Below are 24,468 nucleotides of genomic sequence, written 5' to 3' on the forward strand. Positions count from 1 at the left end.
AAAGTGCCTTTTTTTAACTTGTTTTAAGTCTTTAATGGGCCTGTGGGCCACATCTAGCCCACGGTATTATTAAATATGGCCCATAACATCTTTTCATTATATCTATAATAAGAAAGTAAAAAAAGAAATGACGCAAAAACAGACACACTTTTGATTTAATCCTTGTGTTATCTCAGGGTCAAATAAATGTGTTTGAGGTACCCCTTGTGTTGGCTTTGGGTCACCTTGACCCAGAGACAACGCAAGGGTTGAGTCTACACATTGGGGGATGTAGGCTGTCACAGCATTGACAAAATATTGACTCACTACAACAAAAACTATAATTAATTGTTGCATCACTTGGGCTTGAGTCGTTTTTCAAATTTTCAAAACTTTATTCAAGTTTCTTAGTAAAAAACACAGAGAAAATTAGCACTTCCGGACGTACTTATAATATAAATATATTTCAAGACATCCGCAATGTTTGTTTGAGTTTTTAAATATTTTATTTATGGAAAAAATAGCTATTGATAACTAAAAAATATATAAATATATTATTATAACTATTATTTAATTGCATTTAACCTTTATTTCTTTCGCTATGTACTGACCACTGCAGGTGACGACTGTAAGCAAATATAAAGCCGTCGTGTTGCGGATTTTCAAACGACTATAGTGACGTCGTTCGTCTTTCCTGCTCCATCCGTCGATGCCTCACACTACCTGTTGAGCGCTGTGCAGGTGACGTCATCAAATATTAACGACAGTTCGACCGGAGTGCGATGACGGACGGCCCTGCGAGCCAATCAGCGGCGGCCTCGTGACAGGTGTCGAACAATGGGATAGGCGCAGGGGGGCGGGGCTTGCGTATCGCCGTTCCCGTCGCTGCCCCGGTCATGGCAAGAGAGAGAAGTAGCAGCTGAGGAAGTGGTCGGAAAACTTTAGTTTGTGGACGATTTAAAGTCTTCGGTTTGTTCGTGTTTGGTTCACAGGGCGGACTCGTTGTCGCTTCGGATATATCGAGTGCGCGTCGAGACACTTCCGGTCCGTGTTAGCTAAAAAGTTAGTTTCCGCTCCTTAGAGACGGAAAAAAACAAAGAGTAACTATGAACAACCGAGAGGACGAGTATGACTATCTCTTCAAAGGTGAGTATCGTTTCCTCTTCTTTACGCGTGAAACACCTTCCACCTGTGACGCCGGCGTCATCAGGTAGACGACGAGGGAGAGACTTGTCACCGTCATGGACACCTGTCCACCTGTTTAGTCAGTCATGGGACACGGCTGGAGACGTGGCGTCTTCTCTTCGCTTTTCTTTTCTTTTTTTTAACCGCCTAAGTTGTTCAACAACACGATTGCGACACTAGCAAGTAGCATCGAGTCATCATCTTGACGGCCGGTGATCATCTGTGGATGCAAGTCATGTCAATAAAAATGGCCTTTAAATTGTATTTATCATGGGAAAAAAACACAATTTAAAGTTTATTTATCTTGAAAAAACACCATTTAAAGTTTATTTATCGCATCCATTTGTCAAATCCAGTCAGAATCTTCACTTTTTGTTATCTAATATATTGTCAAATTGTCACTGGAGATGTACAATTATTTTCTTACTAGTTTATTAAGTTAATAGAAATGTTCATGTATCATAATAATAAAATGATGTTCTGTATTCTAATCTGCGTGAACAGGGGAAGAATAAAAGTCTCCGTCTGTTCAAATACAGAATCCTAAACAAGCATGTGTTGTCAAACTGGAAATACCTGCAGTTAGTATGTGTCAGTGTTGTCAACGTTGGCCACAAAAGAGCCTCGACCCAGATCGACTTGCATGATGGGTTTCTCTCTCCCACTCGCTGGGATGAAATGAGAGGGTGGTCAATCACAAATGTGTCTGAATCGTGTCAGACATGGACGCCGATAAAGACTTGAGCTTCCCATCCATCGCTCTCTGCTGAGACTATTAGACGGCGTGATTATCGTGGCTCCCTTTTGTTCCTTTTGTGTCTCTTTGTTCCTCTCTATCGGACTGAACGAGTCAGTTTTGGTAGAGTTAACCACGGGAGTCTTTGCCTCTACGATCATAGACATTAAATTAAATACCATCTCTTAGTGTTTGTATTCTAGTAAATTAACAGATTGAATAACTTGCTTCGTATCGACTGTATTTGTTGTCTTGTGTTCTTTAAAGTTTGCTTAATTGTCCAGGAACATGATCTTAACTAATACCTGGGCTTGGCAGTTTAGTGGGTGCAGGCAAGAATGATGCTATGAAAAGCTTAAGCATGCAAACCCAACAATAGGGAAGTGAAAGGGTGTGTGAACTTACCTGTGTAAGGGCAGCAAACCAGGTACTGGTTGCATAATTATTTTTTGTCCTCCACCCTTGTTTTTTTTTGTTTTTTTTAAACATTAGATGTTCCTCAGTAACATGTCGGAAAAAGCGTTTGAAATGTTGACGCCTTTGGAAGCTTTTGTTGCTACTTATTTGTTGATAAAAGTAGAACGATAGGTTTGTTGTATAGTAATGGATTTTATTTTAAAGGCACCATTCTTGACACTTAAGGTAATAAAAGCACCAAATAAATTGGATTAACTAAAAGGAAAATTTAATTGTAAATACGTTTTTAATCAATCGTTACTGACCTGAAAACTATTCATGTCAAAGTTAATCATTACAGCCCATAAAGAGTCATTAAATGAATCTAAGAATTTAGGTTAATAGTGACTGGCATACTAAGATAAAAGTGTGTCCTCAACAGGAAGTATGAGTTGGATTGTGACCTTATCTTTCCATACTTTGACACTCTTAAATATCTATAGTGTTTGACCCCCATCAAATCCTTATCTTATCTTAAAACACTGGCGTCTTTCTGGGTCACAATATCAACCTTCTTTAATGTTGGGTTCCAGAGGAAAAGGACCTAAAAAAAAAATACGTTAAGAAACGACACCCCATGCTGGTGAGAAATGGGATTATTCGGTGGATTATCATGAAGTTACCCACAGAGCAAGAGAGGAATAGCAAAATATAATACAAAAGTGAATTGTTTGGCATTTTATGGACACATTAGCGAAGTGAATTTTAATTATTTATTAAAAAAAATATAAGCCCCTCTTGTGCACTTCAGCTGCAATTACTTTGACTATATTTTCTCAATAATTGAGTTTAACACTATTCTAGTCATTTACTCGTCAATTATATTCAGAACATCTAAAGTAATCTATCCTCTCTTATCTATTCCACTAACTCACTTCCCCCCAATTAATTACTATATTGTTCGTTCTAGCCTACTTCCTTTATTCGCCAACACACACACATAATACACACTATAATTTTGCACATAATTTCCCTCCGTTGTTCGGTTGAAATGAAAAAGGGGAAAAAAAATCCTGGTACATTTGGTTCCGTTTCCAAATGACATGCAGCGAATTATCTCCGGCATTAGCGGCGTTGCTCAAGTGCTCCTGTAGACACAGTGCTGGTTTGTTAATACAGTTTCAACATTCCTTAACTCGTTCCTATTTCCTAAGAGGGGGCTGGCGGTGACAGACTGACTCATCCCACAATAATGGAAGCAGTTTTTCTGACTCACTGTTATCGAAAAGTAAAAACCCCGGCCAGCTTTTTTTTTGTCAGTTGAGAAACTCAAAGTTATTTGTCATCCAGTTTAATTTATGTAACATTTAATTCTGTGAACAAAACTTTGAAACAGTTTTAAAGAATGGATTGTTTTTAATTAATATTTGTTCAAACATGACTTTTTATGCCCAGAAATCACCCTCCTATTACATGTGCTTTATTATCAAAATAGCTTCTTTTTTTTTTTTAAATGAATAAATAAAAATACGCATGTTTGCTGGTGAATCATACATGTTCTAGAATGTGTCTCTTTCTGCCATTTTTATCAGATGCGTGGCGTCTCGGTCATGAGGGGAGAATGTTTGTCAGGTGAAAAATGCAGTTAATCGGATCACTGCCTTCGCTCGGTATCATGCGTTCAATCTTCGTTCACTCCAGAAAAGAGCAGATTGTTGTCATTTTCAATGTACTTATCGGGATACTCCTGAGTTTCTGCTTCCGTCAGGCCCTTTTTTTTTCCACACATGATCTGAGAAGCGTAGCTAGAAGTCGCATCTTTAGAGATAATCCTGTAGTTTCTCCAAACGAATTCTTCCATCCTTAAGGTTTTATTATTTGACTTGTTCTTCCTCCAGTGGTGCTGATTGGAGATTCCGGTGTCGGGAAGAGCAACCTGCTGTCCCGCTTCACCAGGAATGAGTTCAACCTCGAGAGCAAGAGCACCATCGGCGTGGAGTTCGCCACGCGCAGCATCCAGGTCGAAGGCAAGACTATCAAAGCTCAGATCTGGGATACGGCGGGACAGGAGCGATACCGTGCCATCACTTCTGCGTGAGTAAAATCCATCAAAAATCTATATAGTACTGCAGTAAGAGAATATTCATTCATTTAAATAAGTTTCGATATTAAACTGCACTGTAACAATGTTTTTTATACAGTATTTTTTCCTTTTATTTGCTTACAAATAGTTGTTTTATGGTTTGTATTTCAATAATCTAAAATAAAATCATTATTTTTATTTTTATTCAGCTATTCACAGCATTCGTTGATTTTCGCTTTCGCTTTCAATTGAAATCTGGCCCTTAAATGGCAGAAGTCATTACATCCTCTGCAGCTAACCCTAACCCGGTGATGACTGAGGACGAGAGGATACAGTCGACTCCAGCAGCTTACTGCTGAGTTCTCTTTTGGAAATAATTTAGTTGCGAAACAAAAAAAAACAGTTATGACTTCAAGAGTCATGTGGTCTGTTAATTCTACAACACCAGAGTCAAGTAATCGGACAATACTTACTTAATATACTGTAGGTTTTAATTCACATGCAAAGCATGAGTCAATTTTTCATGATGTTATGAGCTACTATTTCTATAATTATTTACATGTTATTTATAAATAATACCAGCCAAACGCGCCATATCCGTCCATTTTGGGAAGATAATCACATATTTAATCTATATACCTTTATTGAGACCATCGCTCAGATGGTGCTGGCAAAAAGACATTCGTAAAACATTTGCCGAAAACCTGTTTTAGATAAATAAACGTCTCCACGTATCTCAGTTTAGCAGAGTTAAGCATTTATGTTTAATCTGCTTCCATTTAATTGCAGAGCTGCTGCAGCTTTAGTCATTTATTGGCTCTAAAATAAACATGGAAGAAATGTGTTACATTGGCAAAAGATAAAGAAATGAAGGGAAGACTCCTATTGTAAATTTTTAGATTCATTACACTAAAAACACAATTTTACATTCCTAAGCATGTGTTTTTGTTTATTATTGTTCCAGAAATATGACGAGTTTCCCTTTTAGATCAAGTCAAAGTTTCCATGCTCGCTCTGGAAACATTTCCAAATCAAAGTCGGTTCATCTGTGGCTCATTCCTCCGTCATGAGGAATCCAAACACTCTTTCGATCCAGAACCAAAACGAAGAATACGTTGTAGGCGCTGATCATAAGTCATGTCGTTTCCAGGTACTACCGCGGCGCCGTGGGAGCCCTCCTAGTCTACGACATCGCCAAGCACCTGACGTACGAAAACGCCGAGCGCTGGCTGAAGGAGCTGCAGGACCACGCCGACAGCAACATCGTCATCATGCTGGTCGGGAACAAAAGTGATCTGCGCCACCTACGGGCTGTGCCCACCGATGAGGCCAAGGCTTTCTCAGGTGACGATTGGAATTAAAATTGATAAGAACTTTAATTAAACTCGCGCTGGGCTTTGAATAGCAATGATGGGGGAAATTATTGCGTCGGCATCTGAGTCATGATGTGAAACGTTGTCGTGCCTGCAGGTGGGGGGGGGGGGGGGGGATGATTATCTCATCGGCGTCTGATTATGAAACACGTTTGTTTTTTTTGGTTTTCTTTTGCAGAAAAACATGGTCTCTCCTTCCTGGAGACGTCAGCGTTAGATTCATCCAACGTCGAGCTCGCTTTCCAAACCATCCTCACAGGTACGTTTATACTCTGCTATACCTCAGACTACACCTACAACTATCCGCCACTAGATGGCGGCAGAGCCCCGCGGATGCCTGGTGTTTTGAACCGACGTGCACTCAAGAGGCAGGAAAACATTTATAATGTCAGAAATATGTGGAATTGGCTCGTGGAAGGCGTGCTCAGCCAAACTGAGCTGCCATGAAGTCAGTAAGTCACCAGCAAACCTCAGGATCAGCTCTCTACCCCCGCCCCCCAAAAAAATCTTCTTTGACCTACTGAACCAGATTCCTCTGTCTGTTTAAATAAATAAACTTCCCGTCACGTTCGAGTTAGATTTTAATAAGTAAAAACTCTACCTCGTGCATCAAAGCCATATTATAAGTTTAGATATTTTGGAAGTGCCTCAAAAGAAGACTCTTTACTTGCTTGAGGGGATACTTGTGTTGTGAGTTTTTTTCAGACACTTTACCGACCACTTCAACCACAGCTTCATTAGAAAATTTGAATTCTTAAAATACAAGCGAGTGCCGCTGAGTTATAGTCGCTAATTGGCTCATTAAAGGTGGAGAAGAGTGGGGCGCATTAGTGGGCCCGGGAAGATCCGAACCTCCAACTCAGCAGAGCGGGAGGAGATCACGAACACACAAGGGCTTAAAATAATAAAAGAAAAAAAAGGAAAATCCTGGTCAAAGAGTCATCACGATTCTCTTTGTTATCCATATAGACTGAGCAGCAGGTGCTGACTCGTCATGAGTCATCGTCAAGATGACCTCACCTGTTTGTCACAGTATAGCAGTCTTATGGTGAAGCTCGGAGAAGTTCATTCAAGCTAGAACCAATATGATCCTGATTTTTAAATCCTTTTCTTTGATGGTCTAATAATATAAACTATATATATATATATATATATATATATATATATTATATATTATATATTATACTATATATAATAAACTTGGAAAAATGTAACCATACTAAACAGAAAGTAACAGACAGTAAATAGTAGTAACTAGAAAAATGCATTTCCAGAAGAAAATGCAGTGTGAATGCTGAACCTCCTGTGCTGTGGAAGTAGTAGTGGAATTACTATTAAAAATAGAAGTAGTAGAAAAGTAAAAGTTGTAGTGGAAGTAGTATTAAAAGCAGAAGAAGTGGAATTAGTAGTTAAAGTAGAAGTGAAATTAGTAGTCAAAACAGAAGTAATAGAAAAATAAAAGTAGTAGAAGAATTAGTAGTAAAAGTAGAAGATGTAGTAGTTGAAGTAGTTGTGGTAGTATTAGTGGAATTATTAGTTAAAGTAGAAGGTGTGGGATTAGTAGTAAAAGTAAAAGTAGTAGGAAAGTAAAAGTATTAGTAGAATTAGAAGTAAAAGTAGAAGTAGTAGTAGTAGTGGGGTAGAAAAACAGGAATAAAAGAAAGGGTGGAATAGATAAAAGAAAGCTAGAACATTGCCCGCATTTCGGAAACAAGCTGAATTTATAAAAGTTTGAACGGTTAAAATCGGATACAATTTGTAGGAGGAGATGCGGAACAAAGTTTAGGTCAGAAGAAAACAGGATCTCAATTGTGTGAATGCTGGGAAGCATTCACACAATAAGTGGAAATAAATAAATGAATACACTAAGAGGTCGTACGCACAAAAAACACGCGGACATACTTTTCCACGTCAATTAATAATGTGGAGATTCATGCAACCATTTTCTGATTTTAATGTACGGATTTTTTTGGGTAGAAAATCCACAAACTGGATGAGGCCCCTGGAGTGACGTTAAGGTAGTGGGGAATTGAATTTTAAAAGGGGCCACATCATGTGATTGTATTGAGGGGACATCCAGTTTAAATTCGACATTATCGTGACTGTAAAAACTACAATAGATAACTTGATGAAAAAAGTTTGACGTTTGAAATAAGACATTGTACATCATTTTAATGGTACATATTCCTATTCCTATGATACATTTTTAATCTTTCTAAATTATAAATATTTTCAGAAACGTGTAAAAATGAAATAAAGGTACTTGTTTAATTAAAAGAAGAAGAAGAGAAAATTGTATTTATTTTAAGTCCAATTCAAAAGTCGAGTCAAACTTGATCTAGTTTACGGTTGAACTAAAATTGTTAATCAACATTTCTACATATTAAGTTTTGTAGTTCAACTCATGAGGGCCACATGTGGCCCCTCAAGTTCTACTCTAGACCATAAGACCCCCCCTTGTTTCATTCAAACAGTGATTATCAATCTTAGATTAAACTATTATGACATATTTCATTCTTATCATTACATTTGTTCAACAAATGAATCTTAAGTTAAGTAAAAACTCTTGTGTTCTGTTCACCTGCTAAAAGAATCAAAAGATTCCAAAAAGGTTTGTTCGGTGAAACCGTCGTGTCAGCGCAAGTCTAAAGAGCGAGCGCCACATGTCGTTACGATGCCAGTTTTTGGATGGAAGGAATCTTGGCGGCGGACCCAGGGGCGAGCAGTTGTTGTTCAGTGTTGCCACGTTGTCTCTCTTTATCAAAAAATATGTCCCGGGTGTCGCTGCCGGACCCCCTCGGGGCGCTCACTCCTCTCCTCCCCTCTGTCTTTGCAGCCATCTACAACATCGTGTCCCAGCGGCAGATGTCGGGACGGGCCGACTCGGACTTCTCGCCGGCCTCCAACGTGGTGCCCATCACGGTGGAGCCCACCCAAAACTCCAGCAGCAAGGGCGTCTGCTGTCAGAGCAACTGAGACCTCAAGTGCTGTCCCACGATCCCTCGGCCACATGGAGGAAACCAGCCATGTCGTCGGCGAGATGGACGGACGGACGGACGGACGGACGGACAGAAGAAGTGAAACAGGCAGGTAGTGGTTTCACACAAGGACACAAGTTTCCATCATCTAGTTAAAAAAAAAAAAGGGTTTTGGAAAAAACGGTCGTGTTAACAGTCGAAATCAATCAAAAGCACTTTTCCATTTCCATTAGCTTTTTCTTTTTTTTCTTCCCTTTTTCTTTTTTTTTTGTAAACGGCGGTTCATGATCAGAGCCTGGTCACATTCTAATGAAAGTAATCTGAGGTCACTTTTGTATCCCATCTCTGCCCCCCCCCCTCACCCTCTCCTCTCCCTGGTTTTACAGCCCAGTAAAAGCTTCCCCACAGTTCCACATGATCAGGTTATTGAGCAATAAAAACCCCTAAGACTGAACGGTATCCCCTCCGTCACCACCGTCACTTCCATCCTGGAATCTACCGTGTATTTATTGAACACTATATACTGTTGAAGGGGTTTTTGAACACTGGTTGATTTCTTTTTTTTTTTTTCTTTTTTTTTTTAGAATTTATATATTAGCGGGAGTTGATTTTGTTGTGTGTGTGTGTGTGTGTGTGCGCCAAGATATCTCTGATAATAAAGGTAACTACCACTCGGAGGACTTGAGTCATCTCCTAAGAGCACGTCCTGGAATTTTTTTTCTTTTTCTTTTTTTTGGTGGGAGCAACAACATCCCTCTGGAAAAGTGACACGAATATATTTGATTTTTTTTTTTTTAATTTTTGGAAGGGGTGGGCTTTCCCCCGCTCGCCACACACTTTGTAGTCCTCAAGTGAGTCACGCTCTCGCAGGATTGCGGTGTTAACTGAAATCACTGCATCACCGGTGGATGGGTTAAACTGCCTCGCATGCCACCGGCTCTGCCTCACCCCCCTGCCTTCCAACGTTGTTTTTTTTCTTTTTGGAGAAGTGGTTTAATGCACCGACAGCCCTGCGCGGCGGCTGCTAGCGGGGATAGGTGGATAATATTTCAAGGGATGAGCTAGTGAAGGCACTCAGCCCTTCCCCTGCTCCTGTGGTCTCTGATGCACCCAAGATGGCTTATTCTACTGTAAGTGAAATCCTTCCGCTGCCTTCTGTCCCCCGTATTGTAACTGGAACTCTGCCCGCTGGGATGTCCAGGTTCGCCCTCCTCGCTCTCACTTTTTGTGGGGGGGGGGGGAGGTTTGATTCAGCAGCCAGGATTGGGGGGAATATTAGCATCTTTTAGTTGGAGGAGGGAACATGGTTTGTTTGACACACACACACACACACACACACACACACAGGTGGCGTTTGAATGCTGACGCACTTATGAATCAGCCTTGACTTCTGTCACAAGGTCTTAATCCGGGTGGTTTGGGTGTTTGGGATTTTTAAAACTTTTTAATCTAATATATATATATGTATGTATATGTATATTTGGACTGCATATGTATAAATAAATTCTGTTTGTTATATTCTCATGTCTCGATGGTTCTTATTGTGGTTAATAAGTGAGGCTCAGTGTTTGATTCTCTGACTCTCATTCAAACTCATTCACAAAAATGGTCGAAAAACTTTCTTTACACTTGAGTTCACAGGATATGAAAATGCACCTAAAACTCAATTATCTCCATTTTCTTTCTGAAGTGAATAATTGTTGACATCGATCATATATTTCACATAATTTATCTTTAAACGCGCACCTTTGTGGGTCACAAAAAAACTGAATAAACTTTGATTTTATTTACTTACAAACATCAGAATTAAATCACTTTAACTTATGTTTCCTAATATATGTACAGACAGTATAACGACTACAGTTCTCCTGATATCGGAAGGCTTTGTTTTTAGCATTGCTAGCATTATTTAGCATAACGGATCACAGTGAGGAGATACTTCTAGTTAGTAGAAGGGGCCAAAAATCCTTTAGCCGTCTACATCGTGGTTTGAACAAAATGTATATCTACGAAAACGATGCATAACAACTACTACTGTTCCTTTCCTGCAACTTTACTGTTAACTTAGCCTTATCTTATCTTAAACACACCACAAGTTTGACGAGTGTTCTACGTGTTGAAATGAGCAAAAAGTCATGGCACTCTTTGGGTTTTCCAGATAAAGCGGTATTAATTTATTGCATTAATCGCGATTAATTAATCACAGCACATTATTTAGAACGGATTGAGATTTCTTTTTCCAATTATTTGAACAAATAATTCTAAATTGTATCTGCCAAAATAATCATTTTAAACCAAAACAAAACAGGCGAGATTAAATGCGATTAATTCGATCAATTAATTGCTTCCTACAATTATTCCCTTAAACGCATTTCACCGTTTCACAGCACAATTATTCAACCCGGTTGTAGTTTAAAAGCACTTTAAAAACACAGCACGCAGGCTCCATCCAGTTCAATTCATTTTTTTCCTTTTTATTAGAAACATTTACAATACATCTTGAATCTTGAAAAAATAACAAAGAACCAGAACTAACATGGCGCAGATACAATAATCATAAAAATGTCTTCAAAAAATGTAATTCACAAAAAAATCATGTGCTATAAGAAATAAACCTGCAATATTACATGCCTCACAAGGGCATGGCACACTGTAACAAAGACTCTTTTTTTTCGTTTTTCCATTATTATTATTGTCGTTTTCCCCATCCATCAACGGTGACGGTCAGCAAACCCCCTTTCTTCACTGTTCACAGAGAAACCAGAAACTAACGCCAGGTGATGCTGGCCCCAAAAAACTAATGCACTAATACCACTATTAGACCCGGTATGAAACATCTTCACTGTGCTGGAAATATTGGAAACGCTACCAAAGACAAACTGTCGGAACCGCGTCGGCCTCTTTGGAAAACCATCATCCGCCATGTCAGCCCCTCCTGTCCTGTCACGTGCAGCAGAAAAAAATGTGCTATTTGTCAAGTTCTGTCTAGAAAATTCAAGTGAATTCAAATGAGGTGTTTGTTTTAAAAAAAAAAATTGCAGGACTGAGATGGACATGATGGGGTTTTTTTTTTTGTTTTCCAAAGAGGCTTCAACTATCTACAAGAGGAGAAGCCGCTCAGCGTCACACACACGACCCGACCCCCCGACCCCTGACCCTGAGCCGCCTCTCCCGCCTAAGTTGACCGTACAACATACATGCAAACTAGTAATGAATTCTGTTGTGTGTAAATGTGTCTACTGTAGTTACATCGATTACTACACCCTCAAGACTCTTGCTGATCCCGCTCAACAAACCAAGAATGTCTGAATGAAAGTGTTCGCCCACAGCTGCCTCGTTTGATCCAGTCGTAACATATTTGTATCAAAAAAAACTAAAAAAAAAAAAAAAAGCAAGTTTAGATTACAGAGGAAATGAGTAATGTGTTTCAGTCAGTAACATGGGGGGTGTAAGTGGAAAAGGGGAGTCTTAGCAAGCAGCACTGCAGAAAGAATGCTGATGCAGGGGGAAAAATACATAGAATTGAGGCACACAATTGATGCTCTGTGACTAAAATATCTCCAAATTCTAAAAAATATTCTATTCTGTAATTATCCCGTGGCCCCCCTGGATGTTGAGGGGGGCCCAGAAGTTAAAAATTTCAGCGACGGTGCGAGTTCTCTTCACGGCGACTTAACTGACCATTAAGCACTTGGAAAAAAACAACGACATCCGCAACTTTCATAAATAAAACTTCTCATTTCATTCATTTGTAGAAACCAACTGTTTAGAAATATATTAACTTCTCGTTAATTAAAAAACAAAATGTCTCGATTACTCATAAATATGTTGCTTTTTTTTTTTTTGTACTTTTCATAAATAACATCCAGATACTGACTTTTTTTTCCTCTGCTTTCTATGAAATAATAACCCATGTTAGCAAAATAGATTTGAGAAACTGTAATATGTTTTTTTTTTATTCGTTTTTTTTCTTACTTTCTATAAATGTACGCGGAAGAACTCAAACGGAGTTGGAAAACTCCTCACAAATTCTTCTCAAAAAATAAAACTTAAAGCTTAAACTTGACAAAAGGAGTGCATTAAGTCGAGTGGTCTTTTTCTTTTTACATTCAAATGCTCAATGTGTTATTTTTCGACGAGTTGGTACAATTGCTTAAGTGCATCCATTGAAAATAAGGATTTCCTATCACTCCTTTAAAAAAAAGGATTCTACATAAAATGCATAAAGTCGTTTCCATATAAAGAGAAGAAAAACATTAACAGTTTCTACCAGTACTATAATAAAAACCTTAATACGATATCGTAAATAATACTAAGAAGAAATGAACGTCACTGAGAGTCACCCCGCCCCTTTTTTTCGCTCTGGTTTAAAAAAATCCGAATCTATACCCGGGTGAAAAAAAAAAAATGAAACTTACACCGTAGTATATTTGTCAATTAAACTTTTTCATGAGAGCGGTAAACTACACGGCAAATATCTAAAACCGACTTCTTAAAGCTGCTTATACATGTGATGATCGTTATTAGATAAATCTTAACTACTGTGCTATATTTGAGTTGCATGCAGATAAAACTGAAGGATACATGGCTCGCGAATGAACAACCACAGTGTTGTTTTTGTCCCTAATGTTTTCCTAAACAAAACAAAAAATAATCGTCCACCCGGCGTCATCTTCGACGAAAAATCGCGTCCCTCATCTTTCCACGATGTTGGGCCCGGAGCGGTTCAGTGGACTGTGTAAGTGCCAGGATGTGCTTTAGACGCTCTCTTTGGGGAGTCCTTTACCGGCGCCTCTGTAGTCATAAACTAATCTTACAACACTGAAACATGATATGCCTCTATTTTCACAGATATCGATTGGGAGTCCTCTCTGAGACTTTTGGGTAACAAAAGAAAGAAAAAAAATCGGAATTATTCAGATGCTTTAACACGCAAGTCTAGGCTCCTTTTTTTTTTTGATTTGCTCTTTGGCTACATTTGACCTTTTTCCTTTCAGAAATAATACAGATTTTCAAACAATGTGCGGCGCAGTGAAAAAATATAGAGCTATTTCTTTTAAATCCTAAGATGCTGAAGTCATAGAAAAAAAAAAACGGATAAAAAGTTTGTTCACATGGACAGCAACACTAATAGAAATAAAATAAAAGTCCCTTTATAAATATGCAGATGACTATCTAAACTAGTTGTCAGATGCACATATAGGTAATGTCTCTCAGTTAGAACCCAAACTTTTTTGGAGGGAAAAACTAAAAAGTGAGTTTTTGAAAAAAAAAAAAAGGAAGCACTTAAATCTTAAAGCTGCTGCATTGTGGGGATTTTGGCTTTCGTGTGGCAGCAGTGCTTTTAACTATCACTAATAGACAAGAGTTTACATAGTGGCCATTTTTGATTATATCATGAGCAACTTCTGGTCAGTTTGACGTGCAAATAAAGTAGAGATAACTGCGTCGTAGATCGGGAACGATTTGCTCGTTTTCAAGCCACGTTTATAAAGGGACACAAAAAGGATAGCAGAGCGTACAGTACTTCTTCCTGTGTGGAAGTCGTGAAGCCTCCGCAGGTTAGCACCTCAACATTGCTGCCCATGTGAACCAGCAGTACCAGGTTACAGTACGATGTCGTCTCGCTGCTCTCACCTCACGCACCTCCGATCAAAAACATTGTTCCGCGCCGAGCAAAGTCCAAGCAGCTGCTCTTCTTTTTTTTCTTCTTTCTTTACAAACCAGACCGAGCGTCTTGGTCGTGTAAAAAAATGCATTTTACTGACTTCAGAACAGTCTCTAAAAAAAAGCAAACACCCTGTCGTCTGATTGATATTGAACACAAGATAAACTAAAAACCCTGATGAACAAGAGCAAGTGTCCTGAACTGATCCATTATGTTGACGGTAATCTTGTTTAGATTTGAGGAATCGCAACATCTCGAACAATCCAGGTCAATTTCTAAATAGAATATTATTCCAAGAACGGACTGAAGAGTCTGTTTATTGTCCCAGTACTGTATTATTGCTTCTCGCTCTATTCTACATAAACTGATTTCCGGGATAGGGGGGGGGGGTTATTGTGGCTAAAATTATTTGGGGGATTTTATACACTTTATAAAAGGATATTAATTCTTAAAGTTTATAGACGTGTCTGGTTAAATTTTCTAAATATTTGGATGAAAGATACTTAAATAACATTTTCAATGGATCTATCTAATATACTATTAACGGTCGATGGGACGTATAAAAAGATTAACTCTCAAAACAAAAAAAAACCTCACTATTAAGAGCAGGCTGTTGTCTGGACACCCGAAAACTGATACACATACCGTATTTACATAAATACTCAAGAGTGCTTTTCTTACAATACTCATAACTTATACAGCATCTAAACCATTAATCCTCTCTTTTCATTGGACCAGTGCAAAACTCCCATCGGAGTCACCAGCAATGACTTTTTCAAAAAGAAAAAAAAAAAAGAGGTCTCCCAAAGTCCTACGATTTTTCCTCACAAGAACCACCGTAATGAATAAAAAATAAATGATAGGGAATCCTTATGTGCATGACTTTTAAATTTCACCATCAGTGGTCGGTTTGGTTTCTATCAAAGGGGCATTGTTGTATAAGGTGCTTTTAATCTTTTTTTTTCTTTACTCCCCAATTTCCTGAATCCCTCGTTTTCCCACCCAAGTAGTTTCACATTCTTTCTTTTTTTTTAAAAAAAAGAAGGGCTTGAAAAGTAGATATTTTTTTTTAGGGGGTTGGTACTATTTTTTCTTATCTAAAAAAATAAAACAAAAAAAAAGGCCAACGATGCTACCTTGTTTGCCAGAGAAAAGTGGCATTAAATATAAAAATTAAATTAAGGCATAAAAAAAAAAAGTAAATACTTTTAAATAATGATGTCTTACTGCTGGACAAATCACTGTGCAAGGTTATTAGATTTCACTAGTACTTTGAAGAATTTAATGTAGTGCTTTTTTTTTTTGGATACATTATTTTTTGTTTCTTGTCTCCAGTACAAAAGAACGAGCGTCCGCTCATCAGCTCGGAACTTGTTTCAGGATCATAATTTTTTTTTTGGGGGGGGATTTTATTTTCTCCCGCAGCCTCTCTTTTCTCCAGACAGAGTGAACCCCCCCAACCCCGCCCCTTCCCTTCTATCATTCAACAGCTTTAATCCCCATCCGTTCTCTTCGAGCCCTCCGAAATCCCCGGGCTGGGGCCTCGACAGACGCAGAGGGTGTGTAATTTGATTCAGCATGAGTGCTGGTTAAATGGGGCGTTTCCTCCGCTTTCCTGTCAATTACAATTGTCAGATTTCATTTTCGGGGGGGGGGGGGGGGGGGCGGGTAGCTCTGGGTGGGGGTCTGTCTATAGTGTCCATGGTGAAGTGGCAGCTGCGGAGTGTCCTGTACAGTAGTGAGCCAGCAAGAAGTGTGGCGAGGTGGGGGGACTAGAGGGGAGGGGGGGTCTTTTGTAATCGCTGCTGTCACTTAAACCGGGCCTGGATGTGAATCCAGAAGACCAGAAAGGGGATTTTATGTGACAGATCGTCGTTCGATTAAAAAATGTAACTGGTGTTTCTTTTGAAATTTGGCGCCTTCTTTTTTTTTTTCTTTGTCTAATTTCGCATCATTTAGGGACAAAAGCCCCCCCTTCGACCTCCCTCCCCTCTTTAGGGGCTACAGAAGCTTCTGAGGAGAAAGAAAAAGGGGGGGAGAGCATGGGGGCAAAATGGAGTGGAAAATGGAGGGATTGTGTTAGCCGTTTGCTGCATTCAGTGACGGTTAACTGCTCGCCGCGGGACCCCCTCCGTATCCCACCCCCCCTTCACCCCAGCGCACACGGTCCGCACCTGGACCATTTGCCTAATTATCAAAGAGCAGATCCGGGGCCGTGTCCGAGCTCTCCGCGACCAGACACACAATACGACCCCTCTCCGCGAGGCCTGCCGTCCAACTGTACGCAGGGTGTAAGGGGGGGGGGGGGGTACCCCTGAAGAATAGGAGCAGAATGGACCTCCAGCTCCGGGGTCACGGCCAGGGGTGGGTCGTGAAACACCTGCCTTCCCCTCCAAATGTGTTCAGAAGCGACAGCAGGGTTCGCCGTTTGTACTGGAGACAGATTCTGGATTTTTTTTGTTTGTTTCCAGCTGATTCAGGATGGATGGTCGTTCTCAACCGATTCCCCTCTTCGTTTACCGCCCGAACATCCCAGTCCCGCCTCGCACAAGACAACGAAAGCACACTTAACGTGGCTTTCGGAACTTTTCTATCTGCAAACTGTAAGTTTTATTTGGGCTTCTTAAACAGAATCCGTTATAAGCTGAACCCGGTTTGCGTCTCAAGTGCCACGAGGACCAGTTCGTTTGTTTTTTTTCAATAAACTTCCGCGGTTATCCGTTAGCGACACTACCGATAAAAACCAATTACTATAAATAAACAATGTTTCCTCTTATTCATCTGGCTTATAAGAATATAAAGATATAAAGAATAAAATAAATGGCTGTCTTTGTTTTCTAATATAGATTGCGAGCCTAGAACCAATATTTTCAATATCTACTTTGATAAACCACAATCACAGTTCACCTGAAACAAAAAGGCTTCACCTTTAGATTTCCCCCAAAAAATTTCCCTCGGTATGATTGACATCCCATTTTTCTTTCTTTTTTTTTTTTGTTTGACTCAAGATGATTGTTTGGTGCGGTGCAATGGAAATCTTCTTTTGACAACATTGACTCTTCTGGGTTAAGTCAGGTGCAGTTTTTTTCGGATACTTCAACAATCATATTCCTTCCCTATAAACCCACTTCATGGTAAAATAAAAAATTTCATAATAAAAATGTTCACATTACCGTCTAACTCTGCCCTCGCTGTGATTCGTTCATGAAAAACAGCAGCAGTCAAAAAACCGAAAAGTACTATACTTCTCTTATAAACAAAACCTTTATAAAATATATATGCATATATATATTTATATATATAAAAGAAAAACTTAAAAATATTTCTTATACATTTTAGTAAAGCAAGCAGTGCCTTCTAAAATATCTGCTTGGATCGTTTTAAAATTTTTCTGAAAAAAAAAAAAAAAAAAAGAAGTGTATTGTAATAATAATTATAATAACAGTAAATAATTATCGAACAAACACTGACAAAACCGATGATAAAAACTGACGTGGTTCCTTAGGAGAATATTCGGATGGCCTGCGTGACCTGGGTGTGGCACACGGGGCACTCTGGGTGGTTGAGCTCACAGATTCGGATGGCACACTCCATGCAGAAGAGGTTATGGCCACAGGGCACCAAGGCAGCCGTCACTTTGCTCTCGAAGCAGGTCATGCAGTCCCGCACGGCCGGCGGCGAGTCCGGCACGGGGAGCCTCCCCGGGAAGCCCTCGCCGGCGGAGGTGGGCTCGCTGTGCGCGCGGCGGGCCTGGGCGTGAGGCGAGCCCCCGCCCGGCACGATGCTGGTGACTGAAGAGTTGTTGGTGCTTCCTCCGCAGGAATCAGATAAGCCCGGAGAGAGTCTGGTCAGGGGGAGAGGTAGACCTCCGAAACTCTTGGAGCGCTGCTGCGCGTAGAAGGCCACCTGTTTGGGGTAGTCGGGGTCGCCCCAGCTCTGGGTTCCCTCGGATCCGAAGTAAGAGCAGGGCTTGTCTCCGGAGTTGGAGAAGTTGCTCTTGTTGTACATGCCCCCTCCCTCGCCGCCGCCCCCTCCGCCGACGATGGCGTCCGAGAAGTTCTGACGGTAGCTGCTGGTCAGGGGCTTGCGCTGGCCCCCCTGCAGCCCCCACACCTGCTGTAGCCGGCTCTCCAGGCCGCCGCCGCCGCCGCCACTGCTGCCCCCCGGACTGCTCCCGCCGTTCGGCCCCAAGCAGTCGTTCTCGTTGTTGTGGTCGTGGAGACCCCCGGTCCGGAAGGCGATGTGCGCTTCGATCTCCTCCCGGGCGCGCTCGGCGTTGCTCGGCGACCCGGTGATCTCGAAGACGGGGTCGCGGTCCCGGCTCGGGGTGACGATGTAGGTGCAGGTCTGCTGCTGGATGCGCTTGATGGTGGATCCTTTGGGCCCCACCACCAGCCCCACCACGCGGTATGGCACTCTCACCTGAATGGTGGTCTGGCCCGGCAGGGGCGTGGGCGGCGAGCCGCTGAAGGACACCCCCAGCTTATTGCGCGAGGCCCGGAGCATGGAGAAGTGCTCGGCGGCGGAGATGATTTCCCGGCGAGCCAGGGCGACGTCCTCCTTCCGGCCCGTGATCAGGAAGACCGGCTCCTCTCCTCGGACGGGGGTCTTGATGTAGGTGTTGGTCTTGGCCCTCAGGGCTTTGATCTTGCAACCTGTGGAGGAGACGCATCAGGAAAAAGAGATTAACCTCAGAAACCAGAAGCTACGACTCACGAGTCTACGGCAGAAGCGAAATGCTATTCAACGGTTGGGATTTGTACACATAAGAGGTCCAGAGAGAGTTGATTTATGAGTTTCCCATTGGGGTGTAAACGTATATACACAAGCTTCATTACCATCTAAACACCGTCAGTTCTCATTTGGCTCTCGATGGAAAATAGATGCTTTTATTAGTTCCTTAGATTAGAAATTCCTAACTGCACCAATGTCTTAAACCCTTAACTACTCTTACCCTTAATTATCCTCTTATAGTTGAAAAAAATCATATGGAAATACTTCTAAGGACTTCGGCAAAGAGTGTTTCTTCTTTAGTGACACAAGAGGATCAATATTAGCCTTGAATGATCACTAGCAAGACTATGGCGACACGATACGTATCATGATACATGGGCGATGATACAATATATAGTGATACTGCAGTAACAAGGATATATTTTGTAGCAATGTCAGGTACTTGACTCTTTTCAGTATATTTTGTCGTTGGTTATTTTGAAAGGAATCTGGCAACAACATACATCTCACGGTACACGGGCAACAATAAGATGTATTGTGATACTGCAGGAACAAGTATATATTTGTAGTATTGTCCAGTACTTCACTCTGGTGTTGCAGAATTTACAGACCACGGAACTCTTGACGAAGTTATAACTGCTTTCATTTGTTTTGAAACCAAAATATCTCCAAACATCCTCTTTAAAAGCTTCTAGAGTCGACTGTATCCTCTCGTCCTCAGTCATCACGTGGGATTTCCTTGTTCATTTAGCTGTGGAGGACCTAAAGAAGTCAGTCGGTGATCCATTTTTCTTTTTAATATTTAAGGTTAAATGTTTCTAGGCCTGCATTACCGAGGTTGCTACAGATTAGCGCGAATGCTAATGTCTGACACAGAGTAAAAAACAACATGTTTGCTAGAGATTCTAGTATAATGTCCAAGGAATTTTCAAATCAATTATTCTGATTTGGATTCGACATAACTCATTAAACCATTAGTACTTCAGACCAATAAGAATAAATCAGTTCATATAACCGAAAAAAACCTCATTGTTTTAAGCAGCCATTAGCGCGCTCCTCTAGTTTTCCCACTCATTTACATACCATCACCCTCCATCTATGGGAGTCTGAACCCGATGTTCTGGGCGGGGGTTATTAGAGAACACTCTCTACCTCTCAAATGTGGCTTGTAATTGTGCTTAAAAAACACTAAAAACAGGAACTGAAATGGATGCAGTTTATTCTAAAAACAGAGGCGAGGTTAGAAGCAACAGACGTCTTTCAAAACACCGAAGACTATCTTAAATAGTTTGCTTTTTGTTGATGAGTTTTGGCTAAGTTAGGTAGAGGATAAAACCCTGTCTTGAAATCGCCCATAAAGAGTCAAAATGATCGTAAAAAAGACGCGTTGAAAAGTTAGCTAGGACGCAAAACAACAGTCTCTTTATTGCCCCTCGAGCTTTCAGGATGACGGGGTTTGGGTCGTTGCTGTTTATTCCTTAAATGAACTTGAGAAGAATAATTCTACACAGAGGAGTTCAGTCGGCTCCTGACCTTCACTTGAACTCCGGCAGCCAAATAGCAAGGCTAGTTTTTATTGTTTTGACCGCTGATTATTCCCATGCATCACATCGTTCAGTTTCCACGAAAATAAATTGTTTCTCCCGAAACCTATGGTGACAGTTCACGCAGATAAACTAGGATCTGTTTTTGCTTTACAAATAAAATAATAAAAAAACAGCTGCCTTGTTAAGACTCTGGCAGTTATTGACGAGTCCAATGTGACTTTTTTAGTCCCCGACGAGCTTTTCTAGTTCCAGGTGCTGCCGCTCAGACAGACTCATCTTTAAAAAAAAAAAAAGGGGGGAATATCAAAGGGTTTTAGACAGTTTAAGATGGATGTCTTACTAATGCTGCGAAATAGGTCCACTTAACTCAGGAACACTTACTTCCCAGGAGTCTGGGGAGAAGGAAACGAGACAGAATAATTCTAAAAACACCTTGTTAGATGGTGTTATTACACAGATTAGTGGTATAATTAATGATCTGATGAGTTATTTACCCCAGTTTCAAGCAAATATTCTTGGAAAGCAATGTCAAAAAATATGTATATTTCCAAATAAAATGGTAATATTATTTAACATTTTATTGAAACTACTTATTGTATTAAAGAAACTAAAACATGTTTTGTTAATATCAGATATAGTATTGTATTCATCATGGAAATATAATGTGAAAATAAAAGGTTGTAAAGAAATATTGATATACTTCAATATCGTGATATTTTCTGTACGATATTCAACAGCCTTGTATCGATTTTTTAGTTACAATTAACATGCAAATATCAACTTGATTTTCTTCTTTTGTGAAATTCAAACATAGATCTCAGTTTTCCTACAATATCAACAAGAAACTCAATGTGTCGTCGTTACTACAATATCCAAATATATCGTAACACATATCTCCAGATTCTTGTCGATACACACCACTATTATATAGGGAGATAAATGAGGAAAATAGAAATATAAATGTTTAAATGCATTTAACAGTGTGATATTAATGGAATTTCTCATCATACTTATTTTAATCATAAGAATATTCCTGTTTTTTCTGTTATTTACTTACTAATATATAAAACAGTACTTTTACCTGATTGTAACTTTTCCAGACTGCATTATTTGTGTATTGCTTTCCTTTAAAAAATCAATCTCCCCACTCTGCTTAATGATCCTTTTGTTATTTGAGGCTTTTGTTGGAAATATTTGTTGAATTAATTGACTCAACTGTCCTCGTGTGTCATTTGTAAACGTGGTCGTCACACACGAACCAAAATCGAAGACCACATGGTCCGAGCCTGACTCGGTGAAAACGAGATCATTTTTTTGATGAAATAAACAAACCTTAATAAATGAACCATAATAGAAAATGTTCCCGCCGGTGAGAGCTTTATTTTTGGGATTGAAAACACACACAAAAAAAAAAAAAAAACCCAGTGGCGGATGTGAAGAGCTCTGGAGGAGGATACAAGAGCGTCCCGGTGAATCAATGTTTGTGATACAGACAGCAGCACGCCATCATATCTTCATAACAGGATGCTGTGATTTCCAGTTCCACCAGGCAGCAGCCTCTAGTGCACCATCGCTGAGTGGAAAAGGGGGGTGTGTACCGATTCTCAAATCCTCCCGGATCAGCACTTCTTCTTCTTCCCCAGTCAAGACAAAAGGGTCCACGCGACGAATCCCCCCCCCCCACATCCCTCTTTCGGCTATCTTTCAATCGCCCGAAAATCCAGAATGTATCCCTTAAATATGCCTTTAGATCCCAGCAGAGGCTGTTATTGTCGCTCCGTACCCGACCCACCCTGCACTCCCCTCGCCTCACTCGGGCGACCATGTGGTATCGAGAGTGTGCACTGGAGTGAGGCTCCAAGACGCGACTCCCATTCAGCTTTTTTTTTTTTTGTTTGCTGCCCGTCTGTCTCATCTTGTTGTTTTTTTTTTCTTCTCCTCCTCCCAGTGCCACACTCTTTCACTAACAATGAGTAACACCATCAACAAGCAGGAGGGCGAGAAGAAGATACTTTATCTACTTGAACCCCCCCGACCGACCGATGGAGAAAAACAACAACAATGTGGGGTGAGGGGGGGGGTTTTTTAAGAACAAATCCCACCTGCTAACTTCTCGCTGAGTCACCCTGGAAGACCCATCCTTCATGCTCCCCACCCTCCATTCCTGGACTCTTCACACCTTTTGTTTGACAGCTGCTGTCATGTATGGCCTTTTTTTATATTGAATTTAAAAAAAAAAGTAGATGGGTGGAAAGACGGGGTGGGACAAAGGGGGGAGTACACCGGGACCTCCTTTTGTCCAAATGTGTCAGTGGGACAACATAATAAACAAGATGCAGAACAGACTCAGTATTTGGAGGACAAAAAAAACAACAACTGGGTTCAGTTAAAATCAAAAAAATACCTTCATATTAAAAAGGGGCTTCACGAGGGGTGGGGTGTGGGGGGGAGGGAAGGAAGGGAGGGAGGGAGGTTCAAAGTTGAAAACAGACGCGAGCACGTTGTCTTTTTTCGAACAGTCTGGCGCGTCTCAGACGACAAAGGAAGCAAGTGCTCTCCTGCTCCAGTGTGTCTGACATTGATGGCGTGGATGTGGAATTATTCGCCCAAGAGAGGGCGAGAGAAGGCGAGAGAGAGACTATTACTCTGTACTTAATGCTGGATTAAAAACGCCTAAAACATTTTTTTTTTAAATGTGATAGTAAGATGAGAAGTTGTGGCAGGAAAAAAAAGTGGGATGTCTCGGGGGGAGTCCAAAAAAAAAACACGCACACACACACACACACACCACTCCCTTTTCTTTGTCAAATAACACCAGGTAACAGTTGAGGGACACACACACACACACCATACACACACAAAGAGAAGTTGGATCGGATGGGGGGGTGTTTACCTTGTCTGCCCACGATCTCGGCCACATGTTCGGAGCTGGGCACCGGGACGCATTCCGTGATGTTGCAGCCTCGTCCCTTGGTCTCACCCGAGGAGCCCTCGTACAGGGCGCACAACTTGCTCTTCCCCTGCAGGATGGCCCCCGCGTCCCCGCCGCCGCCGCCGTTGTTGTGGTTGTGGTGGTGGTGGTTGTTGTTGTTGTTGTTGCTCCGGTCCTGTACTCCTCCTGTGGACGGGGCGCCGACGCCGCCGCCGACGTCCTCGCCTTCCCCGAGACCCAGCAGAGACAACTGGCCCAGCGCGACCCTGAGGGCACGGGAGTCGTCCTCGTCCTCGTCGGGCGGCACCAGGAGCCCCTCGCTGCCGAAGCCGGAGCCGGCCAGATCCCCGCCGTAGCCCCCGTTTTTCTCCATGATCCCTGCTAGAACCAGCAGGCTAGGCATGGCTAACAAAAGAGTGTGTGAGACAAAGACAGGGGAAAAGAGACTGGAGAGAAACAGCACCCGTGCCGCCCCCTCCTCCTTTCCGACTCTCTCTCCCCCCCCTCCCTCCTCCTCCCTTCTTTTGCGCTAGTCCCTCCCACGGATCGTCCCCCCCTCTCTTTCTCTCTCTCTCCACCACTTCCAGTACAGTAGTCTCCCTCCTGCGAGCTCCAGGCTGAAGCGGGACACAAGGCCGTCTGCGCGGGTTGATGGGGGGCCGGGTCTGACGCGACGCTCCACCCAGTCTGGTCTCCTCCGCTCCCTCCCTTTTTTTTTTTTTTTTGAACCATCTTCTAAAAAAACTCTTCACCTAAAGAAACACGCTTCCCCTCGTGTGTCCCCTCTTTTTTTTTTTTTTTTGTTTGCGCGACATTAAGGTGCGGCTTAAGAAAAAAAAAAAAACCGCATTTCGGTG

General features: G+C 41.3%; 2 protein-coding genes across 2 annotated transcripts; one reads left to right on the plus strand and one right to left on the minus strand.

The window, feature by feature from the left end:
• Positions 1-862: 862 nt before the first annotated feature.
• Positions 863-10,256, plus strand: rab11al (RAB11a, member RAS oncogene family, like). The gene is made up of 5 exons (XM_087778888.1): positions 863-1,125; positions 4,195-4,390; positions 5,530-5,723; positions 5,931-6,011; positions 8,589-10,256. Exons 1-5 carry the CDS (start codon positions 1,086-1,088, stop codon positions 8,726-8,728), a joined length of 651 nt encoding a protein of 216 aa, XP_087635014.1. The 5' UTR covers positions 863-1,085; the 3' UTR covers positions 8,729-10,256.
• Positions 10,257-11,183: 927 nt separating this feature from the next.
• Positions 11,184-24,086, minus strand: mex3a (mex-3 RNA binding family member A). Its single transcript, XM_087778849.1, has 2 exons — positions 23,573-24,086; positions 11,184-19,053 (listed from the first exon to the last, which is right to left on the minus strand). The coding sequence occupies exons 1-2, from the start codon at positions 24,012-24,014 to the stop codon at positions 17,900-17,902; spliced, it is 1,596 nt and encodes a 531-aa protein (XP_087634975.1). The 5' UTR covers positions 24,015-24,086; the 3' UTR covers positions 11,184-17,899.
• Between the last annotated feature and the right edge of the window lie 382 nt (positions 24,087-24,468).

Source organism: Callionymus lyra, chromosome 17 (genome assembly GCF_982586985.1).
Source record: "Callionymus lyra chromosome 17, fCalLyr1.hap1.1, whole genome shotgun sequence".
NCBI lineage: Eukaryota > Metazoa > Chordata > Actinopteri > Syngnathiformes > Callionymidae > Callionymus > Callionymus lyra.

Excerpts from the sequence above, each read along its gene's own strand:
- rab11al (XM_087778888.1), top strand. The coding sequence starts at position 1,086 with ATGAACAACCGAGAGGACGAGTATGACTATCTCTTCAAAG. Across the intron at positions 4,391-5,529 it reads TACCGTGCCATCACTTCTGC|GTACTACCGCGGCGCCGTGG; the intron begins GTGAGTAAAATC and ends TGTCGTTTCCAG. Across the intron at positions 5,724-5,930 it reads TGAGGCCAAGGCTTTCTCAG|AAAAACATGGTCTCTCCTTC; the intron begins GTGACGATTGGA and ends TTTCTTTTGCAG.
- mex3a (XM_087778849.1), bottom strand. The coding sequence starts at position 24,014 with ATGCCTAGCCTGCTGGTTCTAGCAGGGATCATGGAGAAAAACGGGGGC. Across the intron at positions 19,054-23,572 it reads CGAGATCGTGGGCAGACAAG|GTTGCAAGATCAAAGCCCTG; the intron begins GTAAACACCCCC and ends TCTCCTCCACAG.